At 41.6% G+C, this 21,947-nt stretch overlaps 1 protein-coding gene across 5 annotated transcripts in view; it reads right to left on the bottom strand.

The window, feature by feature from the left end:
• DCX (doublecortin) overlaps positions 1-21,947 on the bottom strand; it is a 91,368-nt gene that overhangs the window by 26,270 nt on the left and 43,151 nt on the right. For all 5 annotated transcript variants that reach the window (XM_027718854.2, XM_039382688.1, XM_039382689.1 and 2 more), the window contains one exon: positions 849-951. In XM_027718854.2, the coding sequence (XP_027574655.1) occupies positions 849-951 (103 nt within the window). The remainder of the gene's footprint in view (positions 1-848; positions 952-21,947) is intronic.

The raw sequence follows: 21,947 nt of genomic DNA, 5'->3' as shown, positions 1-21,947 counted from the left end.
CAAAGGAATCATAAAAAAGCAATGTTTGAAGATTAGAGGCTGCTTGACTTTCTGGCATACAGCTAAAGTTCTCTTTGGTCCTCAATACCAAGTCAGATTGTAGCAGATTGGACAGCATGGGACTCGTGTTCCTTATACAGGATACCTAGAGCTCTGGGAAATGAACCTAAATGCTTGGAGGACACATTTTAGAGTTTAGATGGTCAAAATAATATGAATTTCCTCTTACTGCACTCACTAGCACCTGCAGGCAGCATGTGCTCTTGGTGGATAGAGTTGCCAGGTGGGGTGGGTGGTAAGTCCTACAGGCAAGCTCTGTATATTCTGTGAAATTAAAGATTTCATGGCTTAACTGATCATAGAGACTCACATTATTACACACCTCTGCTTGCACTCGTAACAGGGACAAATAATGGTGCTGTCACAGCTGTGTCCCCCTCCAAAAGGGAATTATTGCCCTGCTTTTTGAATCGGCAGAAGAAAGCAGCGGAAGTGTGATTTTTTTTTTTTTAACTGTTGCTTTTCCCCATTTTTTTAATATTTACTTGTCTACATAAGGAGGTTTAGTTCTCAGGAAAAATATATCTCTCTGACTGTAACTGGAGAAAATCAAAAGGATACACTTGCAGTAAATGTCAAATGGAGCAGGAGTTAATTTATTCTGACTTGGGCTACCTCAACCAGTATTTGCCTGATTATAATATCTGCTGACTGGATAAGTATCACAAAAGGATGTTAAATTCCATGTACTGGGTCTTAAAAATCAGAATAGAAGCATGCAGCATTATTATCTGATACAAGCAACTGAATGGAAATCAAATAAAACCACAGCATGCGTTTGATGTTACCGCTTTCATCCAGAGAAAAGTCATCCTGTGCATAGCGGAATTTTTCTGGACCACAGGCGATAAACACATCATCATCCCCAAAGAAATCATGGAGACAGGTCACCTACAGAGAGAGCAAAGTCATTCATTTTATTTTTAATTGGCAACATTCTGACGTGGCTCAGTTTTAATTTAAACAGAACGGCGCTGCCTCTCTCCTCTTCCCCCCGCCCCATGCTGATTTGGTCCTACTCTCCACAAGGCTGGTGCCCAGCTGGGCAAGTCAAGTGTAACAGTGTAATTAAAAACAAAAGAGAGAAAAAAACTCCAACAACTATCTTGCACATTCTATGGGGAGTGGCATTTCCCATCCATTCAGGAGCTGACAGAATACACTGATCACCCTAATGAATGACACAGCTACTTCTGAAATAAGAAGCAGAGGTTCCCTCCCTGCCACATCCACAGGCAAGGCTATGATACCACTGCCCATGCTGGCGAGTATCTTAGTACCAACAGACCCTGAAAACTCAAAGAACCACTAAGAAGGCAAAAAGCTACTGGGCACAGCACAGGTGCACAGATGTGACTCCTCTTAAGCGATCCTGATGATAAATTTTAAAGTCAAAAGGTTTATCTGTGCTATTGATGGAGACACCCAAAGTTTGACTAGACATCTTTCCCACACAAACACAATATAAATGCATGGATTTACTCCAGATGTTGTGCCATCTTCTCCCTGCTTTGGCCACCCAGACATAGGATACTAAAGCACCATCCCTCACTGCAGAGCTGCTCATCCCACAGAAGGCCGAGGTGTAGGGAAGGTGGTCATTGGGTGGGAAAGGCACAAGGAACCAGGGAGGGGAGGCTGCAGCAGCTCCAAGTGTGGGAGCTTTGCCCTTGAACGGCTCAGTGGGAAAAAGAAAAGCAGTAGCTTTCAGCCACCTAAAACTACAACTCCTCTCTGGGGACACCACAGGAGCAGGATGTAGAAAACTCTTTGAGGTAAACAGAAGACACAGTCACACCAGCCAGGGGCTCTGAGTGCCTTGCTCTCTTTTTTTGCCATCCTAAATACAAGGAAATTATATCTTGCAGTACCTCAAGCTCCAGACTGTGGCTTGCCTTGCAGCATCAAATAGAAGCAAAGCACGAGATGTAGGAGCTTCAGATCCACTGATTTAATCAGAGAACTGATATCTGGGAGTTCAGGAATCTGAAAATGCAGGCAGGTTGTGGGAAGCATTCCAGCAGGAGAAAAGTGCAAGATGCCATCATGCTGGGAGCTAATCCCCACATTCAGCTGGCAGAGACCTGCAGTTCTCTCTACTGCTCTACAGGTGATGGACTCGTTTTAGCAATATTTAATGACATCCTGACATCCCAGCCATACACTGACCAAGTATCGTGTCAGGAGGAGCAAAAATGTTCATCTGCAAATACACCAGAGTGGAACATCTCCAGCATCAGCCAGGCTGGTACAACACCCCAGCCACACATCTGAACACCTGGCAGAGCCTAAGGTGGTTTTTTTTAAGTGCCATTTCTTCAGGAAATCATTTCAACGGACCACAAGATTGGCACTGACATTTATAATGGAGGTATGAGGGTGAGAGCTGATGCTGATGTCCAGTGTTTTGCCATGTCTGGGGTCTCTACAGGGGGTGGATGCACTGCAAGGGACTGGAGAGAGCACTGGAGATAACTGGGGAAACTTACTGCAGGCAGAGCTCAATTTCCCTATCTACTGATCTCTTCGAGTTGGACTGTGAAAAGTTAATTTCAAGCTCTAATAAATCAACTATAAAGAAGGCTTTTGGCTATCTTAATAAGGCTCAGTATTTCACACTGGTTAATGTAATGTATAATTAAAGCACTGCCTACGAGTGCCAGCACTGGTTACAATGCCAAATATTAGTGAAAAGCTTGCTTTTCACATCGCCATGATTTTCAAAATGGAGCAAGCTGAAATCTGCTATGGCTTTGATCAAAGTTAGAATTTTCTTTGCTAACTTCAGTGAATTCCTATTCCTGTTTGCCTCAAATTAGATTGGAAATAGTTAATAATAAATCTATAGAGAATTCTCCCAAAGAAAAGATGACATTTTAAACCAGCACTTGTTGTTACAGTCCTCCCTCCGAGGATGCACTAATTCATTTGCAAATAATTGGGTTTGGCTCAATACACAAGTTCCCATCTGAATGCTAAGCACTGTAGTTAGCCACAGAAAAGACTCCTAAGGGTTCCTAAGCTCACCCTTCAGTCCAGGAACCACTGCTCAGTTAAACACAGTGCAAAGCTGGATCACAACACAAGGATTCAAAAATTTTCCAACTTTTTACACGAAATCAGAAAGTACCCACAGGTACTTTGCTTTTTTTTTGTCTCCAGGCCATAAATTGAAGTGTGTATTTTGTCCTTGCCTCCCCACAACCACCACAAGCAAAAAGAAAGTCCAGGCCATCACAAAAACCTTCAGATCAAGGCTCCAGACATAATGGAAAACTCCCAACCTGCACAAGGACAGAAAACTGATTGCATATCAAGCAGGGATACTTGCAATTAATTTTGCTGCTGTTCTTTCAGGTGTGTTTTATAGTCATCAACAGCTGGTTAGATGAGCACTGGAGTCTGGTAATGAATTAGATAATCTCCTTGTTGAGCTCCTAATACTCAGGAAACAATAACTTCTGTATTTACTTTATTTGTTCCCCTTTTCTTTCCTGCTGTAACTTCCACTATTAAGAACTCACCACAACATAGTAGAAAAGACAGCCAAAACCCAACTCCACTTTCCTTAAATAGTGCAAAACATTGCAAAATTCAGAAATAACTGCACGTATCGTGCTGTGTTGCATATGTTCACCACGTGTGTGGTATTTTCTATTTACCTTTTGTTTATTAAATCCCAATCCTTGATCATCGCTGTATGTCCCTGAAACACGTCCCATATGGATTGGTGTCCACAGGAAGTTGCTGGAGTAAACTTTCTTTGTGAAAACATGTGACTTAACTGCTGGATCTGACAGCAGCAGAGCCAGACTCTCTAAGGGATGCACAGGAAACGAAAACCACCAGGAGAAGGGCCTAGATGAGTTCATCCCTGAAGGTCATAGAGTCAAGAACTGGGACCATGGGCTGCTCTGCTGGGATAACAGTTTTGAGACCTTATTAGCCAGTATGGAATATTTAAGGGTTGTTCTTGACGAGCAAGGCCAAATCTCTACCTGCATTGATTTTTGTAGAGGTTTTAAGTGACTCCTGAATGACATTATAGGTCTTCTCTCCATTCGTCAGAAGTCTTTTTTCTCATGTTTTCTGTTTATTATTCATAAATAAATAAAAATAGTACAAGTCTCCCCCCAAGCAGTGTGGACTTTTTGAAAGTCTATATTCTGCTTTAGCTTACTCTGATCTACTATTCTAATCATATCAAATAGTTCACCTGGAACACCACGAAAACCCTGAAAGAAAGTCCACATCAATAACAGATTTACCCCAGATGATGACCTGAAAATCATTGTTTTAAAGTGCTGCATTTTACTTTTAGCTATAAATTTATTAAAGCACAAGACAAAACCTGATAGTAGCCAGCTAGTGCAAGGACCAGTTCTATTACCTGAAAATGATGAATTTTCTGGTGACTCTTATCAGGGCCTTAGCAACGACACCAGAAATCAGCAAAATAGGAAGATTTTTTTCTTTTTCCATTTTCAAGTCCACAGGCTTTTTTTTATTTATAACAAAAAATAAACTTGTGTATAACACTACAGTGGACAAAATAAATAGCATTGATTTTCAAGCAGGCCTTTGTTTGAAGGAGGGTAATATTTAATTTGAAACTCAGGATTCAAAGGACAATATTGATTTAGAAAGGATCATCCTACATGAAATGTTTGCACTCCAATTCCTGTAGCTTAAGCAATACCAATGAAGGAAATTATTTCTTCACACTCCAGTCGATGAGGCACAAATTTATTTCTTACTAAGTCATTATTTCTAATAGAGTTGATGATAACATTTTTCTTTGTGCCAAGGTTTGATCTTTTTACTAAACTTTATAATATATATCACAGAATAAATAGAAGTTGGTAGAGATTAACAGAGATTTGAGGGAGTACAAAACTCTTTGCAATTCCTTAGGTTTTCATTAAGCGTGGTTTCTTTCCTTGTTAAATGAAATCCTCCTTTGCTTATATTAGAAAAACCTTCCCTGAGAGGGCAATATAGCTCAGATTTCCAAGAGGGGATTTCTGCAGTGACAGTCCATTAGTGTCTGCTGCAGCAATTTTAATTGCAGAAAGGAAAGTGCAGCCTTGTGAGAGCTGCTGAGCCGCCTTCTTCATTTTAATACAGCACTTGTAGAACTAAGCATTTTTCAGGATTTTGACAAAATGGAGTTCGCCTCACACATGTCTCTGGATGTCAGCTCACAGTGTGCTGAAGTATCTGTGATATTCTGAGTTCACCTGGAAGAGGAGCAGTAACACACAGGATCTACACCAGCACAGCTTTGAGTAACTGGCTGTTTCTACCATCCTCCAGGAGGCAGCAGCCCCATTTAGAAACTGTAATTTGTTAATAAATAAAATGATTAAAAATAATTAGAAATAAAAAACCTGAAGACTTAAGCCTCAGTCTAAATCACCCACCAGTGCAGAACCTCCTGTGCTTTGAATGTGTGTTTGGATTACCCAGCTCCTTTTGTTCCCTTTCACCACCTGCAGTAGGGCATCCCCAGGAGGGTGAACACAACTGCCTTCTTCACCTTTCAGACAAATGTCTTTATCAGTTTAGAAAATATGTCCTGCTTTTAGCTCTCTCCCTTAGTCCTAATGACTTTGGGAACTGTTCTCTCTGCAATATCTCCCCTCTTTAAAGAATTTAGAATTTAGAATAGCACAACTGGAAGTGATACCGACAGCATTATAGTCCCTAAGTTTCAGCAAATGTAATGGTTATGGTCAAAGAAAACAGGTATCCATTTCCATCCTTTAAATCATCATACTTCTTCAGCTTGTAGGCTTCCAGAGGTCAGAACAGCGGAAAAACTCTCTTCAGAGGTAGCTTTGAAAAAGACCACAGAAGACAGTTTATATGCCATACACATATAAAGCCTGTAGGAAAAGGAGTGAATTAAGACATACTCTCATTTTTTTTTCTAAGTTGCTTTGATAAATACTTTAAAATTGAACATATCTGTTAGCTAAAGACAATTAATGTATCTTAGATGCCTGCTCCTGTCCTTTCTCTCTCAGCACAAGGTGCCAGATGAAGTTGAGGAAGTCAGGCCAGCAGCTGGATGGATACCAAGGGTTAACTGAGCTGAGAACGTATCTAAAATCTGTTTAAACTCTGTTTTAACTCAAACCAGAGATCTGATGGACTTATTTATACTCCAGCACCTGTACTCCAAGCCACATTGGCAGTGGTATGTTTATTTCAGGTCTGAGGAGCCAAAATCCTAAAGCACAAAGGCAACTGTGCTTTATGATGTATCAGCTGGGTGTTTGCAATCAATAGAGCACTGTCCAGAAACAAAACACACACAGACCTGTCCATGGGAAGATTCAGCAAGGTCACACATCAGAGTGAATATGGGAATTAATGAACATGGGGGCTCAGCTCTTCACCACACATCCGGAAAGGAAAAGATTTCAGAAGACAGAAGGGTTGAGGGGATATGATGGAAAATAAATATGTTGATATTGGAATGCTCAGCACTTAATACGTTTTTCTTTTTAACAGTCTGAAGACTGCAAGCCCAAAGCAGAGACTGAATTGATTTACATTATATTAGATTCTGGTTTCCTGGATTTAAAAATAAGAGATGTTTGGATTCAATTATTTCTTTAAAGTATGCACACACCCACTCAATAGATTCCACATTCGCATTCACAGAAAGAGAATTACTTATCCGCCTTCACGAAAAAATACTGCTTAAAGTTGATAAGCAATAGGAAGATGAGCACGAAAAGCCCAGATGTCAACATTCCAAAATGGATCCGGAGCATTCCTGCATGCCCAGCCTGTGCCACACAGGGATGTGCAACTCCACTTTGGGGAACCCTTCTCTGAGCTACCCAGCAATAAGGGTGTTCTGTCACCTGCTCTTCCATCTCTGCTCCTCTGGCTCACCAGACGTCCAAGTGGAAACCTGGCCAGACCATGGTTGTGCTGTCCTCTCACTTCTGTGTCTGCAGGGAACCATAGGGAAAGGTGGGAAAACTATTTGGGTTTCAGGGCCCATAATCTCACCTCTCAGTAGAAATATGCAGAGAGATTTCCATTCCTCACAACGTTATTCAGAGACCTCAACTTTTTTTTGTGCTCACAGAGAACATTAAAGCCTACTATTGAACATTTAAGGGAACATTTAGAGAACATTTAAGCCTACCTACACAGTTTGATTGAAACAATCAACCTCCACTCTCCTGTTGAGATTTTTTTCTTCCTTCTTCACCTTCAGAAGAGCAAGTCAGGATGATCAAGAGTTTTCTTAAATGCAAGAGAGTATTTTTACACCTTTTTGTTGATGAAAAATGCAGATCCTCTTAATTAGGTTGAAAACCAAAGCAGGTTGATCATAAGTGCTTTATGCCAATTTGGACTATTTGGTTATAATGTTACTCAATCTGAGTAGGGGCACCAGCTCCTGAACAATATGCATTATTTCTAGAATAAGCATTTCTGATGCTTATTTAAGTGGAACAAGAAATATTTATGTCTGTGTGTTCCCAGCAGCTTGTAAGGCTTCATGCACAAAGAAATGCTGCTCTCAAGGGACAGCAGCACAACGGTGCCTGTTTATTTAAGTATTGGAAACAGGTAAGTTTGAAACAGAAGAGAACAAAAAGCAAGAGGGAGGAAGGTCAATAGCCAAGCTACCCAGTAGGAATGTTAAAGCTGAATTTTAATATATCTGATGAATTAGTGGTGCTTCCAAACTGTGTGAAATCCAATTAGCCTCTGGAAGAAAGGTTAGTTTGTTACCCCCATTCCCTATACATATGGAGGGAGTATGAAACAGATATTCAGGCTGCTGATTCTTTTTATCCAGAGGAAAGGCTCGCTCTTGCATTCATGAGGGTACTAGGCTGAGGATAAATGTGCTGTGCAGTTTGGGGGCATAAATCGCCCCAGAAAGGTAGCACTTAACCGAATCCTAATCATCCCTCCTCGTCACTCTTGAGAGGAAACAGTAGTTCTGGACTACCAAAGAGCATCAGAGACTTTGGAAGTAGCATGACTACTGTATGGCCAAGGTCAAGCAACACTGCTTGAAACAGGAGTCTTGAAAGTAAAGACACAGGGAGCCTGCCAACCTACTCAAGGTGAGGCTGAAGAGTCAATGGGCTGGAATTTTCAGTTAATGGGATTTCCAGCAACAAGTTTCTAAGACCTGTAGCTGTTGCTGATCCTGTTGTGCATATCTTCATAAAAGAGAAAGGCTGTTGCTCAGCTTTGTGAGATTCTACTCTTAACGAAGGACTGACAGTACACCCTGATTAAAACATAAACACAACACATTGCACCAGGACTGAGTGGTTTGGTGTGTGCCTGCAAGCAACATTCTCTGTCTTCAGGGAGCACAGAAAGAACATCACCATTACCTGGCCAACAAGTACAGGAGGCTGAAAAGTTACACCAAGCACATGATGCTTGTAAGTGAGCTCTGAGGGGCTGGAGGAGGCCAATAGCCACATCCTGACTTTGTCTCACAGCTGGTACCTGCTTCCCCCAAAGGAAACCTTATCTCTGCATCCTACACCACGGCACCTACCAGGTGCATCAGTAGGTCAGAGCCAGTGGCCCCTCAGCCACTCCTCTGCCTGCTGACTTTCAGCTGGAAAAGACAGTGGGGAAGGGAGGAAGCAAAACTGTGATAACTGTTCCCATCCCCACAGTCAATGTCTATTGTCTTCTTGAAAGTCTAAGACAACATCTCTGCTTTCCTTACCCGCTAGAACAGTGCCCTGGGAGAGATTTTCCCTCCTCAGCATCTTGTAAGTGTTCCTGGCTCCAGCTCCTTCTTTTATCAGCCAGCAGTACATAAAAATACTTCCTCCAGTTAATTATTTCATGGTCCAATGCATCAAGAACTTAATTCTCAGCCCAAGTATTTCAGAGGACACTACAGTGGCCAGCTACCAGAGAAGGATCCCTTTGCACTTTCACCCACCTGGATACAGTTATGGACTTCAGCCAAGTACAGCGGTGCCAAAGATGAACACCCACTCAGGGACAAAACTGAGTTACTCCTGCATTTCCATTTTCCAGGGATAAGTTCACTGTCTTGCAACCCACCTATTCTGCCTTACTCCTGCCCAGTATGTAGTCCTGGAAGCAGAGGGCAAAATGACTGCACGGTGCTTTCCAGCAGAACAAAGTTCTGGCAAAATGAAGATTACACAGTTGTATGAAACAGCAGGATTTGCTCCTACAGCCTCTGTGATGTGGTGTAAAGAGACACAAGAGAGGAAATTCTGTCTTTCAATAGTGACCCAGCATGACAAGGGAAATTACATAAAATATGAACAGGTTTAGTTTCCCTGTGACACGTGGATGTGTTTTACTCACTGAGGCAGCCTCCCTCTAAGAAATGTAGTTATTCGAGGTTGTCCTGGATGTCCTGCTGACATCAGTAACATCCTCCCAAAATAAGTGCTAGGGAAAAATCTGTGTCAGACTTGCTGTTATTATTAGTGTGTCAGGAGTGCTTGAGGACACTTCAGTTCAACTCAGACGTCACCACTGGCTTTGAAGGCAGCATGTTTTGAACTGGCTTTGTCTCTCCCAGCACGGCAGCACACTGACACATTTCATTGTGGACAACCTTGTCTTCCTTGGTGTTTGTAGTACACAGCATATGTTAATTAGGACTAAGTCACAAAACAAATTTAAATCTCACTTCAAAAGCCACAGTGGCCTGGCCTTGTTTGTCCTACATAATCTTCTTTCCAAGAGTGGGAAATGAAAAATTAAAAAAGCAAAAAGCCAAAACACAATAAACCAAGAAAGTAACAGAAAAAATGCTTTCCCTCTCCCTTATTTGATAATTAGCAACTGTGTTTAAACTAAACTCCTCTGTCCCATCCTGGTCTCCCCAGGCCAGGAAAGACACTGGGGTGTGGGCTGCAGACCCTGATCCTTCAGGTGAGGGGCTGGGGCACACGAGGGCAGGTTGAGGGAAATCCCACTGGTCATAAGGGTGGGGAGGCCCTGGCACAGGTTGGCCAGAGAAGCTGTGGCTGCCCCATCCCTGGAAGTGTCCAAGGCCAGGTCAGACAGGGCTTGGAGCTGCCTGGGCTAGTGGAAGGTGTCCCTGCCCATGGCTGAGGTTGGAACTGGATGGGCTTTAAGGTCCCTGGAACCCAAACATTTCTGGGATTCTATGGCAATTCATTAGCAGAGTTTTTTTCCTGGGGAAGATGCACTCTGTTGTAATGAAAAACCTTTTCTGACCAGACAAGACTATTCTGACAACTCAGCTTATGCTTGTTTGTATCTCAGCCTGCACTGGTTTTATTCAGTGTCAAGGTCTCCAACTACACAGCCTTTCAAACATCTCTGCTATTTTCATCATGTCTAAGGATACTTCTTGGATGTGTCAGTGAGCTCATATTTTGTACAGGTGCCCCTCTCATTTGCACAACATCTGCAAAATCCTACACGCTTCCTCACTGAAGGAGATGTTGAAGAGTTGACATTTTTACTTCGTGCTATCAACCTTAATGGAAAAAAGACACAAACATAAAGTATTCAACCTCCAAGTAATCCTTCCTAATACACATCTCCAAACCTGGAGAGGGACAAACTGTCCCGTCCTCTGAGTGTGTAACCTCACACGCAGCCTATGGATCCAAGTCAGCCTCACTCTTGAATTACACGAGAAGGTGCAACCAGTTCTGTATCTAATTAACACTGGATTTGCATTTCATCTTGCTCACAGCATCAGTGCTGTTGCTCAATTCCTTAAATATTCTGTAAAGGCTCCTAGAGGCATTTTGACTCGTTAAATTTCAGTCTTTGCCAGGATCTTTATTACACTGTTCATTCTGGAGATTAATAGGAATTAAAAATGGTGGCCTTTAAAAATTAAATTGTAACAGAAGCTACATTAAATCTAAAGGAAAGTAACAATTGCCATCAAGCTGTTCTTTCAGGGACCTAAAATTTCTTCCTTAATTATAATTCTGAACCTGTTCTTTGTGCTTCGTGAGATTTCCTGAATTTACAGCAAATGCACATCCTCTCCCTATCAAAAGAGTTTTGTTTTCACCCTAATTTCTGTTAATCTTTGAATAAACCTATTTTTTTTTCCTAATTAGCAGGTCTTTTCAATTCAGCTGACAGCGAACAGAGTAATGACAAATTCAGCATTATGTCCTGAGCTAAACCACATTAGGGTAGAAATTAACAATGTTAAGCAGGCTGGGAGATAAAAATACTTTGTACAGCACATGCAGAAAGGCTGGTGAAATGGATGTCCCAAAGCCTTCCACGTGAAAATGCCTTTTTTTTTTCCTTTTTTTGAAATGTATTTCATCCTTTCCATGTCTACAGGACCAATGACAGGTTCTGGCTTAGTATGCAGTAATGTTAATGGAATAACTGATGCAGGAATAGTAAAACAGATGATGTGTAAAATGGCAGGCAGCATAATTGTCTAGAGTGAGTTCAAGTATTTCTGCAGTGAAAAATTGTCCTGTTTTATAATCCTATCACGTCTCCTTGCTGCTGTGTAGCAAGCAAATTTCATTTAGAGATGATCCCAAGATGCAGTTGATTTACTAGTGGGATTCTGAAAGGCAGGAGGTTAAAACCTTCTCACCCCAACTAAACAGCACCTGGGAGAGGCATTATAGGGTTCACACTGGTTTGGGGAGTAACCATTCAAATTGAATCATTACAATAAACATGGAGCACATCAGGGTGAATCTGTGCCGCTGAGCAGTGGCAGAAGAATACCTGATTAGAGGAAAAAAAATATTACTTTTTAATATTTTACCTTTCTTTTTGAAATACAAAATGTCACGTGAAGGAAGAAGGGGGAATGCAAAGAAGCCGAGTTTTAAAAATTAGGATGCAATTAATTTCTGCTCCTGTGAAACATGCAAGAATCGTTACATTTGCATGGCATTTCTCGTCAACTCAGTTGTAGACTACTGAAGCAATTAGAAACTAATTGCTGTGAGATTGCCCCAGGAGATATATGATAGAAACAGGAGGTGGCCAGAGGCTTACAAGCAGAGCTCTATCTGTTTCTTTCCCAATCTCTAAGAAACAGCAAATGCCACTCCCGGAATGGTGCAGAGGTGACTGTGTGAGCTCACAGATCAGCCTGCTGCAGATGGTTGCACACACTGACATTCCCTTTGTGCAGTCTCCAGGATAATTGGGTACTGCTTTGCTTATTTGAACCACAGAAATAATGCATCTGGATCTTTTCCTCTTTTCTCTCTTTCTGCATGAATTCATCAGCTCTTCACCTATCCCTTACTCTCTATCTCTTCCCCAGCCCTCAGCCCTAGAGACTGACTGTCATTTCCATGATAAATGGATCCTTTCTGCTGGTGTGAAGGACACAAGTCTGGCATCTCCCATGCAGGGCTTCTCTTTGCTGCCACGGACATGGACAGGAACTGGGCTGAGCTGTTCATTCTCAGTGGCACTGCGGTGTGAGGCAATAATAAGCACAGGCAGCACCTTGCAGTGGTCTTCACCTTTCCAGGGGTAGATATTGTAGATTCTTTCCTCCCCTGACCCTTCCTGCTCATCCTCACCTCTGCAGAAAAAGAAGTATTCTTATTCCTTGCAGATTTTGAGTCAACTTCCGATCTCACTTATGCACAACCCTGGGTCAAAGCATTCTGAGTACTCTTTGTGACTGCGGAGCTCAGTAACTTTGCAACTACAGCTAAAACAAAAGGATGTTAAATAACCCCTGTTTGGTTCAAAAAAGCTGATACCATAATATCCATTAAAAAATGTAGGTGTTTTATTTGGTTGATTTCTTGCTGTGGCTTTTTTTTCTGTTTGCTTTGAGGTTTTTTTTTTAATTTTGTTGTGGATGCCCAGACAGAAACAAGGTTTGCTATCTGTTCATGGTGAAAATGCTGCTCATACATATGTAGACATATGCAGACAAACTCATATGTAGACATTGCACAAAGACTGATCATACAGTTACAAAAGGAAATGTAAACAAAAGGGCCAAATCTGTATTGACACACAAGCCTCTTGATGCAAATCTACTGAAGCCAGAATAATTACACAAAGCATCAATCGGACTTTACTCCTTGATTATACTGACAGCACTTCTAAAATTTTGTATTTTTAGTTTTTCCCCCTCAAATGTTTTATAGCTTCCCTTTGCTGCCTTCCCCTTTCATCTGAGACTCAGATCATTTCTGACAGGTAATCCAGCAGTATCAGCCTCTCCGGTGGCAATCTCTCTGCCCACAGTGGTGTGCTTTCAATTTGCTCCAGCACTCTCATAAACAGCCAGCACAGGCTGAGCTTTTATAAGAAGCATTGAATCTCTGCAATTCCACTCAGGTTCAAGTACTGCTGGAACATGGCATTTCTGAAGCATGGGATAGCAGGAATAAGTGGAGAGAGGTAATTGTAACAAAACCAGTATTTTCATTGGTGTCTCTGAAGAAATACTGTTCAGTCCGTAATATCTATTTCCATCAGGAATGTGGTGCTAGAGTTCACTAAAATGTCACTGTACTAAACCAGCTGCCCTTCTTCTTTCTCGTTTTCCCCTCTGCACCGAGACAGTAAAACACCAGTAACCAAATAAGGCAACACACGAGCATCCTTCAAAAAGAGCTTAGAAATCATGTCCTGTCAATTAGCATGCTGGTGCAGTCCATTCTTGGAACATCAAATCAGCCATGATACTTGCACACTACAGCGATTTAACAAGCATTTTGCTTTGCTGTCTTGAACTCAAACATGCTGAAGTAATTTTAAAAACTTGACACTGTTCCTCCCTTCTAGCCCAGGCTAAATATTTTGTTTCTTTCCTCGAGAAAATACATAATCCACAACTATTGTCTTGTTTCAGTTCCAAGGCAGCCTTCTTGGATAAAAGAAGGAAACTGGCTGCCTAGAAAATGAGCCATAGATAATGAACAGTATATTTTTCTCTGCAACTCCTTTTCACTTTTTTGTAATACCAAGGCAAGTATTAAATTCTCTTATCCAGGCTGACTTATATGTAAAAAGTTTTAGTGAGAACTGTGCTGTCCCTTTTCCCTAGTTATCTGACCTGGTTCTGTAGATCTACCCACTATTCTCCGGTTGTTGCATTAAATCACACTTTCATTAAGCAGAGCTTGGGCACACACAGCGTGTCTGGGACGGGGCTCTTGCCGAGCACAGGATGGTGCTGTTCAGGAGACACGGAATACTGGGAGAGCAGTGGGAAGCTCTCCAGGAAATGCTGTGCCAACCAAATTCTTCTGGTTACTCCTCATTTAGTGAGGTGCCGTTTTGCACCCAGACTTCCTTCACTGGGAGCAAACCGAGACTGTATCAGTCAGTACACAATTATTTAAGGACTACCAAGTGGTCAAATAAGTAAGAAATATATCATGATAACACAGACTCATAACAAAAAGTGCACTTCTATGTTGTTCTGGCTACTAGGTGTAAAACTTAGGCCAGTGGTTGGCAGATGAAGTTTCCAGTGTTTTCCTGAACATATTTTCTCTTCTCTTCAGGATGCAAATGGAAATCTGGGAAGTTTTACCTTATGACCTGAGCTGTTGTTTTTGTAATCCCTTTTAAGGTGCCAAGCTCACCTATATTGAATTGAAAAGAAAGCACTGATACTGCAAACTTTGCAATTGTGCTCCAGTTCCAATTCTGCCTTGAAGAGGCATGTCTAAAGAGGCCCTGGGGTGCTTATTCAGTACTTCCCATCTCCTCTAATACCAATGAGGGATGTTTCATCCACTGTAAGGCCAGAATTCAGTCTTTGAGCTTGCCCTAGTGAGTACAACACCCAGGGAGACACACAGGCAGGTTTGAGCCCTTGAAGTGCAATCAGTGCTTGAGAGGTGCTCTAGTAACTGTATGTGGTACAGAATTTAAACAATGTGACACATGTACTCTTAAGTGAATAAAACAAAGAAATACAAAGAGCAGCAGTTTCACATCTTGTTGTGTCTGGGGTACAGTTGTAAGTTATGTGGAAAAAAAACACCATTCAATATGGAATTTCCCTGTATTAGATTTAATCTTGCATGTCATGTGCTAATGAGAACCTGGCCCGTTTTTTTCTGCAGGTAGCATCATACCAACACACAAGACATCCTATTTAAATTGTGTATATATTCATTCTGTTGTAATTTCCCACTCACGGTTATAGCCACTAATAAGATGACTATTGCTGTCTTGTTTGTGTACACAGCCCAGATTACCATTTGGGGGTTAATGAATGATAGCAAGTGAAAGCATGAAAATAAAATTAGCAATGCCCAGAGCAACCCACTTTATCAAACTCACCAGTTTATAGGATTAGCAATGGATTCTGTGCAAATCTCTGCTATGGATATTGTGAACAAGATTTATGCCAATTAGCAGTAACAGTGCAATTATTTGGGAGGAGCATTGAGTTAGAAGACAGAAGATCCTTCTACTTTTAAACTATGTTGTTAGGACATCCATTTCAAGCATCCATGCCCACTTATAAGAATATTTTACTTATCTCCCAAGCGCTATTTGTTTTCTTATGTGCATTGTTTCCTGAAGCAGAAGATGACTAAATCATTTCTTTTCTAAGTCTTGCAGTAGCTACTCTCAGCTACTTTGGATTCAAGTCAGGCTGCTCTCAGCAGAATCCAACATGTATTGTATTCTCCACTCCTCTATAGCAGATGTGATTCTGATCCCACAGAGCTCAGTGGGGAAATTCCCTCCTGACTTCAACAGGCTTTGGATCCTGCCCTAAATCCCCATGGCAACCAAGGACCTGAAGTAAAGAATTGCAGTAATCTCTTGGTTGGTGCCACTTGACCAGCAGCAGAGTTCAGGCTGCCTCCAGCAGAGGAACATTGCTGGTGGCATATAGCTCCAGGCTCCTGCAACCTGCAGTTCTCCTGTGGGCATCAGGACAGCAAATCCATATATAAATTTCACTGATAATCAGGTTAGAAAAGGACAACTTTGTGGAAGGTACACTTTTCCCATATAGTCATACCTACAAGACAGGGACAAGGCTGAAGGCAGTGCTGCTGTAGACTAAAACACCCCTTGGAAAATCAAGGTTTTTTGGGGGAGGAGGACCAAACCAAGTTCTAACAAATTAATGAACTTCCAGGGCAGTATGCTCTCATCTCTGCCCAACGGCTTATTTGGAGCTCCAGGGGATGTGTGAGCTGGTACCACTCTGCAGAACCTGCAGCAACAAGGGTGGTGACTTTGGTCTGATTACACACACACATGTGCTACAGATACACTAATAGACACCCTTATTTTGCTCTAAAAGAGTTGATAATCTCCCAGCCAGTTTATACCAAAGAAAAGCTGGTTAATACAACTAGGTATTTACAACTGTGACAATTACATTGAAGCAGTTCGTGTGCGGTCATAATTATGTTCCTAATGAAGATTAACTTAAATTAAATGCTTTTAATTACAATTTACACAGCCTTTGGCTATTGTGCAGACAGTATTCTGACATCTATGCCTCACCAGACACGAGATTTACACTTTGCTGTGTCAAAGCTGACCATAATTATTCGCTGGATATTTGAAGTCAAATGCTGCTGACACTGCAATAGGGCTCAGTGCTGTAAACCACGGAGTGGAAGGATCAGAGATTGAACCTTTCAAGAGCCATTTGCTCAAACTCTTCTGATAACACTCTATCTACTTTTGTGATTGAACTTACTTCCCCCTGTCTGCTCCAGCTTTCTCCAAAAGCAGAGAGAATTTTGCTTTTTATTTCAGTAGGAGCATGTGGAGACCTGCATATCTGTATAATTTGCCAAAGTCCCTTCTTCTCGAGAACTATGGGAACCCAGCTTACATATTAGATCCAAATTTGAAAAAATTAATTCCAAAGGGTCCTTAGAGGCAGCATCTTCATTATTCAGAAAATCTTGGCATGTAAACTCCACCTACCAGCATTCAAAAGGAATGAATGATCAAAGCCAGATTACAAATTCATTAGTGATTAATCTGTTATGGAAAACCTTCCCTGGTGCTTTGCAGGAATGTGATAGTAATATGATTAATAGTAATAGTTACAATAGGATTATGGCCAACACCATAAACAGCTACTAAGAAACAAAACCACAGAAACCTTAGAGTTTCACTCCTAAAGAGACCTTGTTTGCTGGAGATGCATTCAGAGCTCTGTGTCTTCTGAACCACTTTGGCCGCTGTGCTGGAGACTTTTACAAGCCTTAACATCATGCTGAGGAGTTGGTAAAAAGAGACTGGAGTTGCATTTCCCTCCCAGAATTGCAGTGTCTTGCCTCCATTATGCCCTCTAATGTCTTCAGTAAAATTGAAGATGACATAAGTCAGGGTAGAACAGAGCTTGGGGCTTCTCTTTTCAGAATTTCCCTCATTCTTTCTCTCAATGTGTTGAAATGGGAATGAGTTAGAAAAATATTTCATCTCTCCTCCTTTCTTTTTGTAGGAGACTGTCATAGAAAAGACCTTTAGCATGAGCACATTCATGAAATACTTCACCTCCAGGCAAGACATCCCTGTAGCTCAGAGGCTTCATCAGCATGTTGTCCTTGCCCGGGAGGCTCTGACAACTCCCTCCCTGCTCTCCTTTTGAAGGGGAGATCAAAAGGTGCTAAATGCCTCTTTAAATCATAATCTCAACACAGAGAAGGAGTATTTTGTGCAGTAAGAAACACAGAAGTTCTCCTCTGGGCTTCATAAGCAAAAGTTACAGCCTGCCTGATTTGTTTCATAGGACAGACTCATAGAATGGCTTGAGTTGGAAAGGACCTTTAAGATCATTGAGTCCAGCCACTGCTGAAGCCACCACTCAGTTGAGAATCATGCTCTTCCCACTTAGTATTTGTTCCAATACATATTTCATCATGTTGATGCATATTTTATTGCACTTTTTGTACCAATTCCTCCAGCATTTTTCTCTTACGATTGTGCCTAATAACCCATGATTGCAAGTAGCCCTGTGTGCACATTTGTGACTCGTGCAATTCCCCCCTGTCCCTCGGTGGGAATGATCTTTCCAGACTCCTATTCTTCTTATGTACTGCTTCCAGTTTAGTTCTGTCTTCCTGGGTTTCTCAGCCCACACAGAGGAAATGACAACACAGTTTCACCATCAGATCTTCAAGGACAAGATGTCAAAGCAGTTATTTAAGGCCCTCCACTGTCAAATTAGTTACTGCAAGGAAATAATTCACTGTCAGCAGAAACCACCAGTGGCTTCAATGACCCGTGTTATGATTTAAAGCAATTGAATAAAACCTCCTTGAGTGTATCAAAATAATTTAAAACAACATACTTGCAGATTTATGTCTTTTTAATAAAACTCCATTTATCTTTTTACAGTCAAATTTAACACATGAATTTTAACCTGTTTCTCTAAGAGAAATCTAATATTCATATTTCATATTCAAATATTTATTTCCAGCAGTACAAAATGCATCCTCTTCCCAACACACTGCAGGGCAGATTTACATTAACTAATTAAAAAACTGCACATGTATACATACATATATGTATAAAAGTACATATTATGTTTATAAAGTTACCATCTTTGTGGACACCCAACCATGCCCAGGGAAACACAAGAGTGAATAGCACTATTTTCATTTCTTCAATATGACCCAGGCATGACTGGGCCACTGGGAAGACGGTTTCCAAAACTGAGGGCTTTTAATGTAAGGTTACCCTTGAGGTATTGGATATAGGAAGCCCTCAGGGCACCTGCCTGATCCTCGCTGGTGCCTCAACACTCAAGGCAACAGAAGCCCTCTTAGGAACTGATGCCCCAAACTATCTGCAGTTTTGAAAATCCAAGTCCATACCCCAGATTTGCACTCCCAATCTAGCAGAGGAGAGAGGAAAAAAAAAAAAAAAAGAGGAAAAAAGTGTTCTAGCAAGCAACAGCCTTGCATTTTATTATTTATTTTCTTGATGTTCCCTAGGCAGAACACCAGAGAACAAAGATCAAATTCACAGGTTCCAAAGGACTGGATTAGAGTCCTGAGACCCAGCTCACCAGAAGCAGATGGCCACAGAAGTCCCCTGGGACAGCATAGCACAGCCACCAAACCTCGTGTGGAAAGCAAGGAACAAAGCCTGTTCCCTGTGACAAGCACATGGAGAACAGGTTGAGATCCCTTCCATGACCTACTACAGCCAGAATCTTGTCTGGGTGGGCTTCAGCCAGTTTGCTGTTTGGCCAGTAAAGCATAGATACTCAAACGACTGAATATAGCTAAATTAAAGCGTTTCACTCTCTTACTGAAGGTAACATAACCCAGCTCGTTCCCCACCATCCCCTGCTTCATTCTAATCTTCACAGCACTAAGGAGGACTGACACAAACCAGGTTCCAGAGGTGCATCACAACAACTCAAGGATGAAGACACCATGCTGAGGTGTCCTCTGACCACCCCTGCGGGTGACAGGCAGTGCCTCGGTGAGAACCAACCAGACATCCACCATTCCAGTGGCCAGGACACTTGGCCAGGAGGGTCAGGACATTCCCTGTGCATTCCAGGTGCTCCCAGTAACAGGTAAGGCCATTTATCTAATCAGCAAAATAGCCTGAAAAGCATCTCTTAGTACTCTTCTATAATAAACAGCCAGCTTCAATGTTTGTGAAGGATGCTGACAAAGCACTATTGACTCCATTTTAGCTGATTCCCTTCTCTGACTCTTTCAAATCCTTCTGTACCCTGTGACAGATTAATGATAAAGAGGCTCTCCTACCCAGCCCCTCTTGGGGCAAGAAATGACCCAAAGCTTTAGGTTACCAGCCTCTTTGCTGCCCTCTTTTTTCATCTGGTACTCTCCACGCACATCTCTCCCACAAGGATTTCTTTGTTCATTTTAGGGTTGTGAAAAAAATCAAGTTATTTCAGCTGTTCACACCTACAGACCCATTTCCACCTCGAGGTTCTCCAGGGATAAGTGAAGATTAATTGTGCTCTCCCCAAAGTCCTCAATTTGATAAATGAAGTTTGCCTACATGCTTTGTCCAGGAAGAGCAATTTTGAACAGGTATGGAGTGCACAGTGTAGCAGTTAAGGAAATGCAGTTGGGAGTTTAGTTTAATTGACAAGGAAAAATAGAAATAAACCTTCCAAGTACTGTAGGGAATGAGGCTACATTAGTGGGGGAAGTGAGAAATACGTGGGAAAGGATCACTCAGCTGGGGAAGGAGGAAGGGGAATGCTGAAGTCCTCTCTTAGCTGTCCTACCTGCTGGGTGACCTCGACAAGCCAAGAGGACTAAGGGTGTAAAGCAAAGAGAGATCAGCGAGGGAAGGGCTCTTGGCCACTTTTAGGACCAGTGTGAGCATTTTCTATCCATAAAATAAGGACAATAAAACACGGTTCATTTGTAATGTCCCCAAGCTGCACTAGTAACGTGTTTCCTGAAGATGCAGCAACATCTCCCATATCCAACACCAAGATCTCTTTGACACTGTTCTCTTGATTTCCCTGGATTTTGGTCTCATTAACCCTTGAATAACTTAACCAAGCATGAGGTGCCTAAAGTAATCTTATCCTTGAGTAATTGCTTGTTTTGGAAGGTTCTCTTTTTCCCCCAAATTAAAAGGTACACTTGGCCAAAGCAATCCTATTTTATGAAGGTGTAAATCTGCTTATGAAAGTTATCACTCAGCTTTTGAGGGCTGGAAAACTTAGTGTCCTCTATTGAACTGGATCACAAGTACTTCTCCATTTCATCAGTATTCCCTGACTTCCCACTCTAAAGTCCTGAGGGACAGGGTGTCTTTCCCTATCAGTGTCCTTACGTTACAATTTTTAATCTTTCATGCCGCCTGCTGGGACCATCTGAAAAAGGAACCCAAAATAACCACAGTAATCATAACAAATCTAAACTTTGAACTTAAATTCATCCATTTGGCTCCTGTGATAACTGACTTGGAGCCCAGTTTGACGCTACCCTTATTTTGATGCAGATTTCCATAACACTTCTTTTGCCATATGCCAGTCCAATTACAAACACTCTGCCTCCACACTGTTGCCTTCCAGATGCACTGAACTTCCCTCCTGCAGACTACAAGAAAATGACTTGGCTCCTTTTCTACTGCTTTCTTTTTATTCCATTACATCAGGCAAATAAACAAGACTAATTTGCATTAAGTTAGTACATCACTTACAACTCCCCACAGTATTTTTTCCTTCTGAAGAGATACCAAAAAAAAAAAAAAAAAGGCATCCAAACTCTGTGCACTGGTAACTCGTAAACTTGTATACTGAAATATCCATACTCATTCTAGGGAGAAAGAGAGGGATAAAAAGCAAGAGGAGTTGTTATAACATCTCCCCATGTGGAAAATGTTGGTTCTCTCATATAACTGAACTGTATTACTGGTGTTCAAGGGCCAAATTGTGTCTGAGCTTAATTTTCAGTCAACCAATTTTATATAAATGTGGAACAAGAGGGAGGAGGATCTGACCAAATTCACTAAGCTAGGTGAATAAGGCACTGGATATTTGCCTGCTACGGATTTTTTTTTTCTAACTTCCAAGACCTGGTATTTCTGTTATAATTCATCCTGTGATGATTCTTAGAGCAGCACAGATCCACAGACACAGATGTCAAACAAATGGTTCTGCTTACTGCCCTTACTCCACAGTCAGCAAACCCCTGGCAGAGCAAGTATTCACTTTTCCCAAGTCCCTTCAGACTTGAGATCTGCTGTAGCAAGCAAATGCATGTGACCTATTTGATATGGCTGAAATAATAATCAAACTGGATACCTCTTATAAGCAAGGAAATGAACTTTTGGCCCTCACTGATGCCCCTCTTCCGCTAAACAAGAAGATGAACATTTCCAGTTTAGCACACATGCACGGCCCACGCTGGATTTAGACCATCTGAGCATTAAGCCTTCAAAAATTT

This window comes from Pipra filicauda, unplaced genomic scaffold (genome assembly GCF_003945595.2).
Source record: "Pipra filicauda isolate LSUMZ 115617 unplaced genomic scaffold, ASM394559v2 scaffold281_size1565311_pilon, whole genome shotgun sequence".
NCBI lineage: Eukaryota > Metazoa > Chordata > Aves > Passeriformes > Pipridae > Pipra > Pipra filicauda.
Note: the sequence above shows the minus strand (reverse complement) of the source record. Positions and strands in the feature narration are given on the sequence as shown.